At 45.1% G+C, this 10,579-nt stretch overlaps 1 protein-coding gene across 2 annotated transcripts; it reads right to left on the bottom strand.

Moving 5' to 3' along the window:
• Nucleotides 1-930: 930 nt before the first annotated feature.
• On the bottom strand, nucleotides 931-5,165 carry LOC147436961 (uncharacterized). Of its 2 annotated transcripts, none has more exons than XM_086486358.1 (8): nucleotides 5,006-5,165; nucleotides 4,607-4,827; nucleotides 4,079-4,124; nucleotides 3,645-3,850; nucleotides 3,347-3,563; nucleotides 3,120-3,275; nucleotides 2,904-2,980; nucleotides 931-2,047 (listed from the first exon to the last, which is right to left on the bottom strand). In XM_086486358.1, the coding sequence occupies exons 1-8, from the start codon at nucleotides 5,106-5,108 to the stop codon at nucleotides 1,106-1,108; spliced, it is 1,968 nt and encodes a 655-aa protein (XP_086342484.1). In that variant the 5' UTR covers nucleotides 5,109-5,165; the 3' UTR covers nucleotides 931-1,105. The 2 variants fall into 2 exon arrangements, with proteins under 2 accessions (XP_086342484.1, XP_086342483.1); XM_086486357.1 differs by having other exon boundaries at nucleotides 931-2,050.
• Between the last annotated feature and the right edge of the window lie 5,414 nt (nucleotides 5,166-10,579).

Genomic DNA, 10,579 nt, shown 5'->3' on the forward strand with positions numbered 1-10,579 from the left:
ACTGGTTAGAGTTAGGGTGGATAGTGCACTGAAGCATTCATTATTAAGAGCACATTATTATTTATGAGAGAACAAAACAAAACACAAAGTACAAATGCAGTAGTTGAAAGTGGTTACAAGAAGTGCTCTCAAGTAGAGCTCAATGGGCTAGTGCAACTACGTAGTACAAGTCAAAAGTAATACAATGCACCTCCCAAATGCATCCCTACAAAGAGGGGTCGATCACGAAGGTAGGAGGCTCTTTGGCATGATGTACACTTCAATTGAACTCACATACAACTCATCAAGTACACATGACTATCGCATGGCTAGCTGGCATATAGGATTTGATTGGATTGGAGTTGGTTCTCATAAACGGCACATAGAAGAGGTTCTCACCGAGAGTAGTTGGTGTCATGGGCCAAAACCGACACATCCAATAGTCCCTTCCTTATGAGCCTCTTTAGCCTTTAATGGGCATTGGCGAATGAAAATTGTAAGAGACCACAAAACAATGATGTAAACAAGGTTTGATCAGAGAAAACTCTTCTAGATGATGTGTGTGAACAACAAAATCATGAAAGACCCAATTCAAGAGTCACAGACAAATGAAAAACCGAAGCAACCACATCCGATGGCAAGGGAAACCTAAGCTACTTTAAAAATTGAGTACTCATGTTAGCTATAGCAACAGATACAAGCTCACGACCTGTCGAAAGTCGGAAATGTTGCAAACAATGCAACAAAATCTAAAAAGGGTAATACAGAACCCTTATCTTTGACAGAAAATCAAATTGCAAATTTGGCACACTGCCACACACGTTAACAAATGACAAGACCAGTGGGAAATCAAGTTGCTCACTCGACCAGGACCTTATTGCAGCCATTTACTTTTGTCACACAAGCAGAGCACATAGAATTGACGATGAGAGTAGGCCCAGACTACAGAGAGACCTCAAAATCTTGATATTATATCTATTAGAATACCCTGTGCAGTAAAAGGCTAAAGCTCCGCAACATACAGGCTCGAGAGAGGGGGTCCCCCACATTTACCACTGTATACATAATAGTGGGATGGTAATCTACCACTATAAGGGAGTCTTCGAAGTACAGCTATGTGCGATCCTTAAGCAACATCACCGGTAAAATCTTCAGTTGATGAGGGTGGAATCTCCTTGTCAATGCTGGTTATTTCCACCACTTCTGACATCTTTGGTTGTTCAGCAGTTATTTCAACCACTTCTGGCATCTTGGGTCTCTCAAATGTAGCCTCAGCTGACATATTCGGTAGATCGAATGAAGTCTGTGTAGTTATTTCCTTCTCTTCGGAAAGGACACTGCGCTTCGTCTCATCAACGAAAGCGGAATTCTCAGCAACTATCTTGGGCTTCCCGTCAACTTTGACTGGGTTTTGTAATCTCAAAGGGGATGAAAAATCTGACGACCCAGTTTCAAGTAAAGGTTGTGGCTGGTGCGATCCGAATTCCTTCTCATCTAAAATGAAAGCTCGCTGGGCCCCATCAAGTGTTACAGGTTTTGGGTACCAACTTGCAGAAGGCTTTTCTTCCACAACAACTCTGGGCTTGGCCCCATCAGCATTAGCAGGATCCTCTGCAACAACTTTGGGTACGGCTGCCTCATCCATTTTGACAGGATTTTGTAATCGCATCGATGAGGATGAATCTTGGCGCAAGTCCACTTCTTTCTCCTCTGAGAGATATGCTCGCTTGGCCTCATCAGCTGTGGTAGGCTTTTGATACCGAATTGCAGAAGCTGCACCTGGCATCACCGTCTGAGGAACTGGAGGGGGCACCCAACCTTGTCGTCCTAAAGGTCCACCTCTGTTCTGCGTGCCTGCCCTCCGACCAGTGCTTCCTATTTCTTGATCCAAGTCTCCCTCCCCTTCAGATATTTGGAGTGTACTTTCCACATGTTGCTTCGGTGATGTATATGTTTCAACTTCGACCTTCTTGCGGCGCCACCATGGCTCATCGTCTGACTGTGATAAGTAACCACTGACATTTGTGGAAGTTCCATTCGAATGAATGTTGTCGACACCATTTACTGACTGCTGTAACAAATAAGTTACACTTAATAAATTGGATCTTTTCATCAACACACAAGGATAAGTACTTACTACATTACATATCACAAGAAAAATGTTTCTGACCGATGAAGTTCCAAGGACAAGCTCACATTTTCCCCTAAATCCCCAAACATAAGCATGCCACTATACTAAATTCTAAAGAATCAGTTCAAAACACTGAACTGATTACATATCACAAGAAAAAGGTTTCTGACAAATAAAAGTTCCAAGGACAAGCTCACATCCCCCCCTCAATCCCCAAACATAAGCATGCCACTATACTAAATTCTAAAGAATCAGTTCAAAACACTGACAACAAGCATGCCTAACTAAGATTACAAATCTACAGAAGTTCCAAGTGACTTCAGGGCCCCAAATAAACAAAACCACGAACCATCAACCATGCATTTACTATGGTCAATTAAAATAGGGACCTGAACAACCGAAAACTAGTAGTACACAAATGCAATTCTTACGCAGATAGACTGTTAAACTCAAATGGCTAGCTAAGTGAAAAACAAGTTGTATAAAAACCTCTTGTTGTGATAATCGCAAATAAACAATATTAAACTTACTGTATCGATACACGAGATGAACAGATCCTTATTCTTTTATTCCATAGAAGCCTCATGGTGATCAGTTTTAAGACTTTTTATTCTCCATAAAACATTTGACTTTTAAAATGATGGCCTTTGTAACCCGTTTTAATATAAGCAATCCCACAATACCCCTCTCGCTTGTTAAAGGCGAAGAACAAATAATCTCTCTTCCATTAAAGAGAAACAAATGACAATAACATTACACACTTTTCACCTGATAAACATAAAGAAGCACATACCTGAATAGCCTGTGTGCCTTGCTTTATCTGCATTTGCTCAGCAGGTGACTGTGTTCGCTGGTAAGGCTTGGCAGTCCCTGCTATTTAAAACAGGTTACTGTCACAAGTAGAAATTGTGAAGAAACTCAAATAATCAAGGAACTCAGGGCAACATTTTACACGCAGATTTTCAGCACCATACAAAGATAATTCCTTTCAAAGAAGAAAAAGGAATACCTTTGTAGTAACTTGCCTCCTCTGCATGAACAGGAACAGCAGAACCTGCACGCTCTTCAGCATCATGGAAATTCTTGCTCAGTAATGTTAGGGTACCCCTAAGCTCTTCCGTCTTGCTGTCTAGGTTCTTTATCGAACTTCTAAACTGCTGCCATTCTGCCATGTCAACACTCGTTAGAACTGGTTGTCTCATGGGCCAAAAAACAATAGAATGCATCACAGTCTACCTTCAGCTTGCAGCTTTAGAACTTCGCGGCTAGTATTGGCCACCTCTGCGGCGGCAGCAGCAGCAGCATTAGCAGCTGCTGCCGCTGCATTTACAGCTTCTTCCAAAGGCGTTAATTTGGGACCCTTTCCATGCAACTCTTGAATAGAGTCGATTGGCCTCTTCTCTTGCAAAATCATATCACGAAGCCACATTCTTACTTTAGGAGCCAAGACTTTCTGTCCATGGAAAGACATTTCAATTACCACCAAATTGCAGCAGAATCGTGAAGACTGAAAGAATATTGTCCTGACAAAAACCTGAAAAAAGTATCCAGTCCCAACACCAGCAGCGGCGATAAGGCTTGCACCCAAGATTAATTGTGACCAGTTTGAGCCTGAGCGGGCTGGCACAATTAACGACGGAGGTCCACTTGCATATTGATAAGCTGGTTGTGGCTGTGTTGAGACAAGCGATTGATGATAACCCCCCGATTGGGCTTGTGAGGGCTGTGCAGGTACCCTGCCTGTAATAAGCAACCTCTTTGGATCACATGTGACATAACCCTTTTTGGCAAGTGATTGCTCAAAATGTTTAGTAAACAGAAAAAGGAAAAGTGTCCATAGTGTCAAGAATCAATGCGTGTTACCCCATAAATAGATGATCACTTATGTCACAGGCATGAAAAGTACTATTCCAATTCAAAAAACACAGCTAAATTGTCACAGGCTCTAATTAGCATAGCCTCAAATACCTTCAATTCGAGCAAGAGATTTTGTGGCTTCACTTGTGGGAGGGTCCTGAAAAAACAAGGGAAGAAATCAAATCAATAACAGTCAAGGTGTCAAATACAAGCCTGAGCAAGCATGCTAGAGTTCCATTCTACTCTTTACTATATGGGTACGTGTAGTATTCTATTACAACCCATAGGTCCGACATAACTCAGAGCTTGAACGATTGGCTTTATAATGACTTATCATAACTGTGCTGCAAAGCTTTGTAAAAGAAGCATGCCTCCCTTCCATGCCTCCTTATTAAAAAAAATACAAGAGATAAACGCTTTGAACTTGAAGCACTTGATAAGCTTCAGGATCAAGTAAGGCTCGTGTTGCATTCTTGAACAAGTGGTGAGCTGCAAGCACAATCTTTTGAACAGAAAAAGGCAAGTATCCAGCCTAAAACATATTCACAACTAGAGTGTTTCTATTAGAACCAGTGTACCCAAGTGAAGTACAAACTGATTTCTTGATGCTTTTATGCATAAGATAAGCTTGAAACGTACTGGGCATTGTCGAAATGCTTCCTCAATTTCTTCTCTGGTCAAGCCCTTTCGTTCAAGAAACGAGAACCGTTGGACCATGGGAGTCCCTCGTACGTTGGGATGAGACAAGAAGTTGACAGCATTTCTGACTTGATCTTCTCGTATGGGTTGCGGTTCAGAGAATGGCCATTTTTCAGGTATGCTTGGCTTCTCTTTTGACTCAGGGCTAAGCTTCACCTCGTCTGATACAGAAAACAGCAAGCGGCTGATGTCAATTCACCTCAAACACCAAACAGCTCTATACTCCCCACAGCTTATAGATTTACATGAATGACTAATGCAATACATGAAACCGCAACCCATGGAATCAAAGTCCTGCTTCATAGAATTGGGCGTAAAGGTATGCTCTAGAGCCATTACCTGATGAGGCTGCATCGGGTTGCGAAGGAACCAGAGCTGGCGCTGCCGTATCCGCCATGGCGCCACCACGCTGGCCCGTTTCGTCTGGTGGAGTCTCCTTCATAGAAAAGCAATGAGGCTTCTCTTATTACTACAGAAAGCGGCCAGATTGTTATTAATTCCTTGCTCCCATCACACGTCGCTCTCTCTCTCTCTCTCTCTCTCTCTCTCTCTCGTAACAGGTCTTGCGTTCAAGACGACTCCTTGGCGTAGAGGGGGACAATTGCGTAGAGAGAGAAACAGATGAATAGCGTAGAGAGAGAGAGTCTCTGTTCGCAGAGAGAGAGAGAGAGAGAGAGAGAGAGAGAGAGAAACCCCTCATTTTCACTCCTGTACCCTCTCTCTCTCCTGTTGCGGCCTTTCAATCATGAGAAAGCAGAATGGCAAGGATGACCCGGTGGAGGATGCCATCTAAAAATGCAAAGAAAAATTGTGCGAGTCCATCGCCAAGATCAACCGCCACCTCCTAGGTACTATTAACGAACTCGATGCACGTGTGGCAGCACAGGAAAGCACGATACATACACTCGAGGATCGCGTGAAGGCCCAAGATGAAGAAATCGCACTACTCAAGAAAGAGCTTGCAGAGGTGCGATCACAGAATGTCCTCGAAGAGGGAGAGATTGTCATTGAAGAGCTTAACACGATTAAGGAACAAGTACAGGCCATCAAAGAAGGTGGGGAGCAACAAAAAGAAATGACGACCTCGTGGGTAGATGTCATCACAAAGACCCAACAAAAAGCAGAAAAGGCCGAAAAATGGATCAAGATTGTCAAGAAAGGAAAAGGCAAGGAAATAACCCCACCCCCACACCAACCATCATCAACTTGACACTAGAAGAGGAGCAAAGGAGACGTGTGCGGGCCTTACACGTAAGGATATGCGGCCTCAAAGACCAAGATGATGTGGATAAAGAGGTGAAAGAACTCATGACTCTGGTGGGGATCAATGAGCAGACACATACGAGGGCTTGGAGAGTGGGCACTAAGAAAAGTGGGAGCAATGGAGAAAAGGAAAGGGCACTCATTCTCCGCTTCCCCTCCATGGAAGAGAAGAAGGACTTCTTGAAGAAGAGACCGACTCTAAAGAAGACTGGCATCTTTCTTGGAGATGACCTCACCCTCTGGCACATTGCTCATATGCAAGAAGTAATGCCGGAAATTAGAGCAGCAAGGGAAAGGGGAAGATTGCTTTTTACAGGGATGGAAAGGTGGTGATATTGGAGCAACGCCTCGCATGACGGTGCGAGACCTATGGGACCACACTAAAGATGACAACTTGGAATTGTAATGGGTCACTCCGTCTTGGTGTAGGGGCCTTTGAGGATAGCTTCACGGGGAGAGACATCATTTTCTACTCTGAGACGCATCAAGCACCTGGGCAATCCATGCCACAGCTGAGCGGATATAGATGGGAGACAGCCTGCAGATAGGAGACCGATCGGAGCATCGAGGATGGGGCTCAGGGGGAGTGGCAGTTCTATTCAAGGAGTAGTTGCAACCACTAATATATATAGCTCGCAAGGATGAACATGCTAGGTACATGTGGGTGAGGCTCAAGGCAGAGACGTGCAGATACCTCTACATTGCTATTTGTTACTTTCCTCCTAGTACGTCAGTATATGCATCACCTAGAGGACAATCCCCCTTTGCTATTTTGGATAATGACATACGGGAGTTTTCCAAGGATGGTGACATTATCATACTAGGGGATTTCAATGCAAGGACTGCCCACCACCAAACAATATTTTATGATACTTCCGAGGAGATGCTTAGGGAGTTGGATGTCACACAATGGGTCTATCTAGACTATCACAAGATGAGGAATACACTGAATATGTCAGATAGTTGATAGAGATTGGAACCGCACATAGATTGGCCATTGTGAATGGCCTACAAAGATTTTCGTCAGCTGGAGGTTTTACTTGCTTTCCACACCGACATGGTGCCAGCACAGTGGATTATGTTATGGCCCAGCCAGGTCTCATTCCATTCTTTCAGGATTTCATGGTGGGCACTAGGCCAGTTGGAGTAGCAGTTGATCATGCTATCTTGTCTTTCACCTTGACCTTTCAATTCAGCTCTCTCTCTCTCTCTCTCTCTCTCTCTCTCTCTCTCTCTCTCTCTCTCTCTCTCTCTCTCTCTCTCTCTCTCTCTCTCTCTCTCTCTCTCTCTCAGCACAGCTCCAATGATGGAGGCCCCACACACACTCGGTATACCTTCATGAGGGAGACGGATTCTGTGAATATGGATGAGATATATAGGCAGCTATGCACCCAGGAGTCGGGACGGCCACTAGATGAACTCACTCATATACTGACAGAGACGCTCCATGATGCAGCATCAGAGGCATACCCCCACAGCCAGCCCACACGGAGACAAACTGGGAGCATGCCCCATAACAGTTGGTATGATGAGGAGTGTAGAGAGACGAGGATCAAATTACAGAGGGAAGTGCTCATGGGTATTACCACACATAGACAGTCATGGATTATCTTTCACCGCCTGGTGCGACGAAAGAAAAGGGCTTATCTATCTCAGCTAGAGCGGGATCTGTATCAATTATTTATAAGTCAAGACTCAGGCGAAGTATGGAGGCTATTCCACGAGCATTCACCACCACCAGCGGTCACCTCCACTGAGACATGGGGGGAATATGCCACATCTCTCTACACAACATTAGGGCAACCACCTCTGTCGGACCCACTAGAGACGTGCCCGGAGACATGTTCTTTCTTTACTGTTGAGAGGGTAAGGAAAGCCATTGACCTGATGAAGACTAGGAGAGCACATGATCATGATGGTCTGGTAGCAGAGCACTTCATCCATGCCAGAGATATGCTTGCAGAGCTCTTGGCTATGACGTTTAATCGAGCCATGTATGAAGGCTTCCCGGAGACTTGGAGTAGGTCTACGATTGTGCCTATTTTCAAGTCTTTGACACAATGCCGAGAGCCAGACTTATACGCAGACTATAGGACATGGGTGGGCCTACAGAGCTTATATGGGGTATTCTGGCTCTATGCAGGACAGCAATGGGGCGGGTACGCACCACTGAGGGAATGTCTAACATGGTCCACTCCACTATTGGAGTAAAGCATGGATGCCCCCTATCCCCGACTCTTTTTGGGATGTATGTGGATGAGTTTTCGGACTATGTAGAGCGTCAGGGAGACATGGGGCTTAGCTAGCAGGGACATGGATTCCGCTGTTACTATATGCGGATGATATTGTGCTAATTTCTGACTCTCCAGAGGGGATGCAACGTCATTTGGATGCTCTGCATACATTTGCTCGTGATAGTGGATTGTTTGTCAATCTAGGGAAAACCAAGGTTATGGTGTTCACCACACCACAGTGGGTTAGGAGGTCGGCACCCACATTTACGTATGGCCAGGAGACCGTGGAGTACACAGATGCATATACTTATCTTGGGGTAGTCTTCAGTGGGGACGGTGTTTTCACTAAGGAGAGCATCAGAGACTAGACTGACGAGAGCATATGCAGCTTTGGGAGGACTGGAGAGGATGTGTTCACAGGTTCAGTTTCAGGAACCACGAACAAAGCTCTCGCTTTTTGACACTCTAGTGACTCTAGCTATGCTCTATGGAGTTCAGGTTTGGGGACCCGCAGTAGACCACCATGGGAGATCTGGCAACACAGATGGATGGAGATGTATTGAGAGGCCTCTGGTCTCTATGACCGCTCGGATGATTCGGGCTAAGACCTCAGTACCACATGAGATTATCCAAGCCAAACCAGCCCCCTCCCCCCCCCCCCCCCCCCCCCCCTCGTGGTGGAGGCATTGACTAGATCAATATCCTTTATGCACGGTCTATGGGATCTTCCCAGGGACAGATAAGCTCTGCTTGCCTTGGAGTCATCTCGACAACTAGCTCTACAAGGCGATACAGCATGTTGGTAAGGACAGATGACAACATGGTTTCGGTCACATGGTCTCAACATGGATAGATTATCTCCGCTTCAATACTCCTTGGATGCACCCTCCCATCTCTCACACGGACAGAGATCACCAGACTCATATGCCAAGATCTGATTCAGCTAGATACCAAGAGCACATGGATACAGCCGACACAGGAGTTGGGCACGAAGATGACCTTCTACGGAGAGCATCTTCTCCAACTCATAGAGGACGGCTTTGTGACTAGGCCTGCATACATGGATACACACTTATCTCATGGAATAAGATGCGCTATTGGATAGATACGCACATCCTCACATCAGCTCCAGATCGAGACTGGTTGATTTTGAGGGGTGCCAGCAGGGGCTAGGATATGTCACCTATGTAACTTAGAGCCAGAGACAGAGCTGCACTACACATGTCACTGCTCGGCATACTATGAGATACGCGGCCGCTTCCACTGTGCCTGTTCAGAGAAGGTTTCGGACCTTTTATTAGAGTCATGAGATACAAGGATCAGAGATGTCTCAGATTGTTCTTGCTAGAGCTGCGCAGACTTAGGGAGAGCTTGCTGAGGACATCCGAGGAAAGACAGTCTCAGAGACGAATCCCAGATTTCTTTACACCAGCCAGAGGAAAGCCAACGGAGCAATCATTCAGCACATCTCAGAGCCTACTCATACTAGAGGTACACTACTTGACCGAGCCACTGAGCTTGGCAGATCCAGACGCCCACGACCTCGGGGGGTCTCCCACTACCGAAGGCTACAACAGAGGATACAGATCACTCTAGCTCGACATGCAAGACTCCCAACCAAAGTACTCACCATGGAGGAGGTCGATGAGATCCGACAATGATCGATGAGAGATTTCATCCAACCCCCCCCCCCCCCCCCCCCCCCCCAATTCCTTTCTCCTTAGTGTTTTAGTGTTAGTTCCTTGTACCTTTGTAATTTCCGTACTCAGACATGGTATCAGATTCACCAATTGTAACTTTTTGGTCTCATGGGTCATTTTGGCTTTTTGAAGACATTAATATAACATTTCATTTCTCTCTTTTAAGACCACTTGGTAACAAAAAATGGCCCTTGTTCATACTAATATTCAAGAAGACATGCATGAAAGAAACGATTGTGTGAGAATGAAGAGCATGAGAGAGAGAGAGAGAGAGAGAGAAAAGTGTACACAAAGATCCAATGGAGCAGAGACACAAAAGTTGTGGAGCTCCTTATTCTTTATCATCCATAGAGTATAAAACAATGTGTTAGCGATGGGTGTTAATAAGAGGATGGGCAGTCGGCCATGTCCAACTACTCAGTGCCATAGTGGCCTTTATCCCAACAACCTTCCACTTAAAGCCCTAAGTGGCCAAAAACAAGTATTGTGTACATAACATGTATAAAGTGTGAAGCATGTAAGTGGCTTCACCCTACACCCACCAAGTCAATGCAATGTGCGAAGCGCTCTGATGTTAATCTCTTTGTACGCACATCTGCAGGGTTTTCATTGTTATGAACATTGACTACTTCAATCTGTTTGTCTATCAAGACATCACGAATGGCGTGATGCCTCACATCAATGTGTTTCATTTTTGCATGAAACACAAGATTCTT

The sequence above is a fragment of the Adiantum capillus-veneris genome, chromosome 17 (assembly GCF_014529385.1).
Source record: "Adiantum capillus-veneris isolate H3 chromosome 17, ASM1452938v2, whole genome shotgun sequence".
NCBI classification, from domain to species: Eukaryota; Viridiplantae; Streptophyta; class Polypodiopsida; order Polypodiales; family Pteridaceae; genus Adiantum; species Adiantum capillus-veneris.

Bases quoted from the DNA above. Each gene is read 5' to 3' on its own strand.
- LOC147436961 (XM_086486357.1), bottom strand. From the start codon at position 5,108: ATGAAGGAGACTCCACCAGACGAAACGGGCCAGCGTGGTGGCGCCATG. The intron at 4,828-5,005 runs GTAATGGCTCTA...TTTCTGTATCAG, and splicing joins ACCCGATGCAGCCTCATCAG to ACGAGGTGAAGCTTAGCCCT. The intron at 2,051-2,903 runs GTATGTGCTTCT...TATTTGTTACAG, and splicing joins AAGGCACACAGGCTATTCAG to CAGTCAGTAAATGGTGTCGA.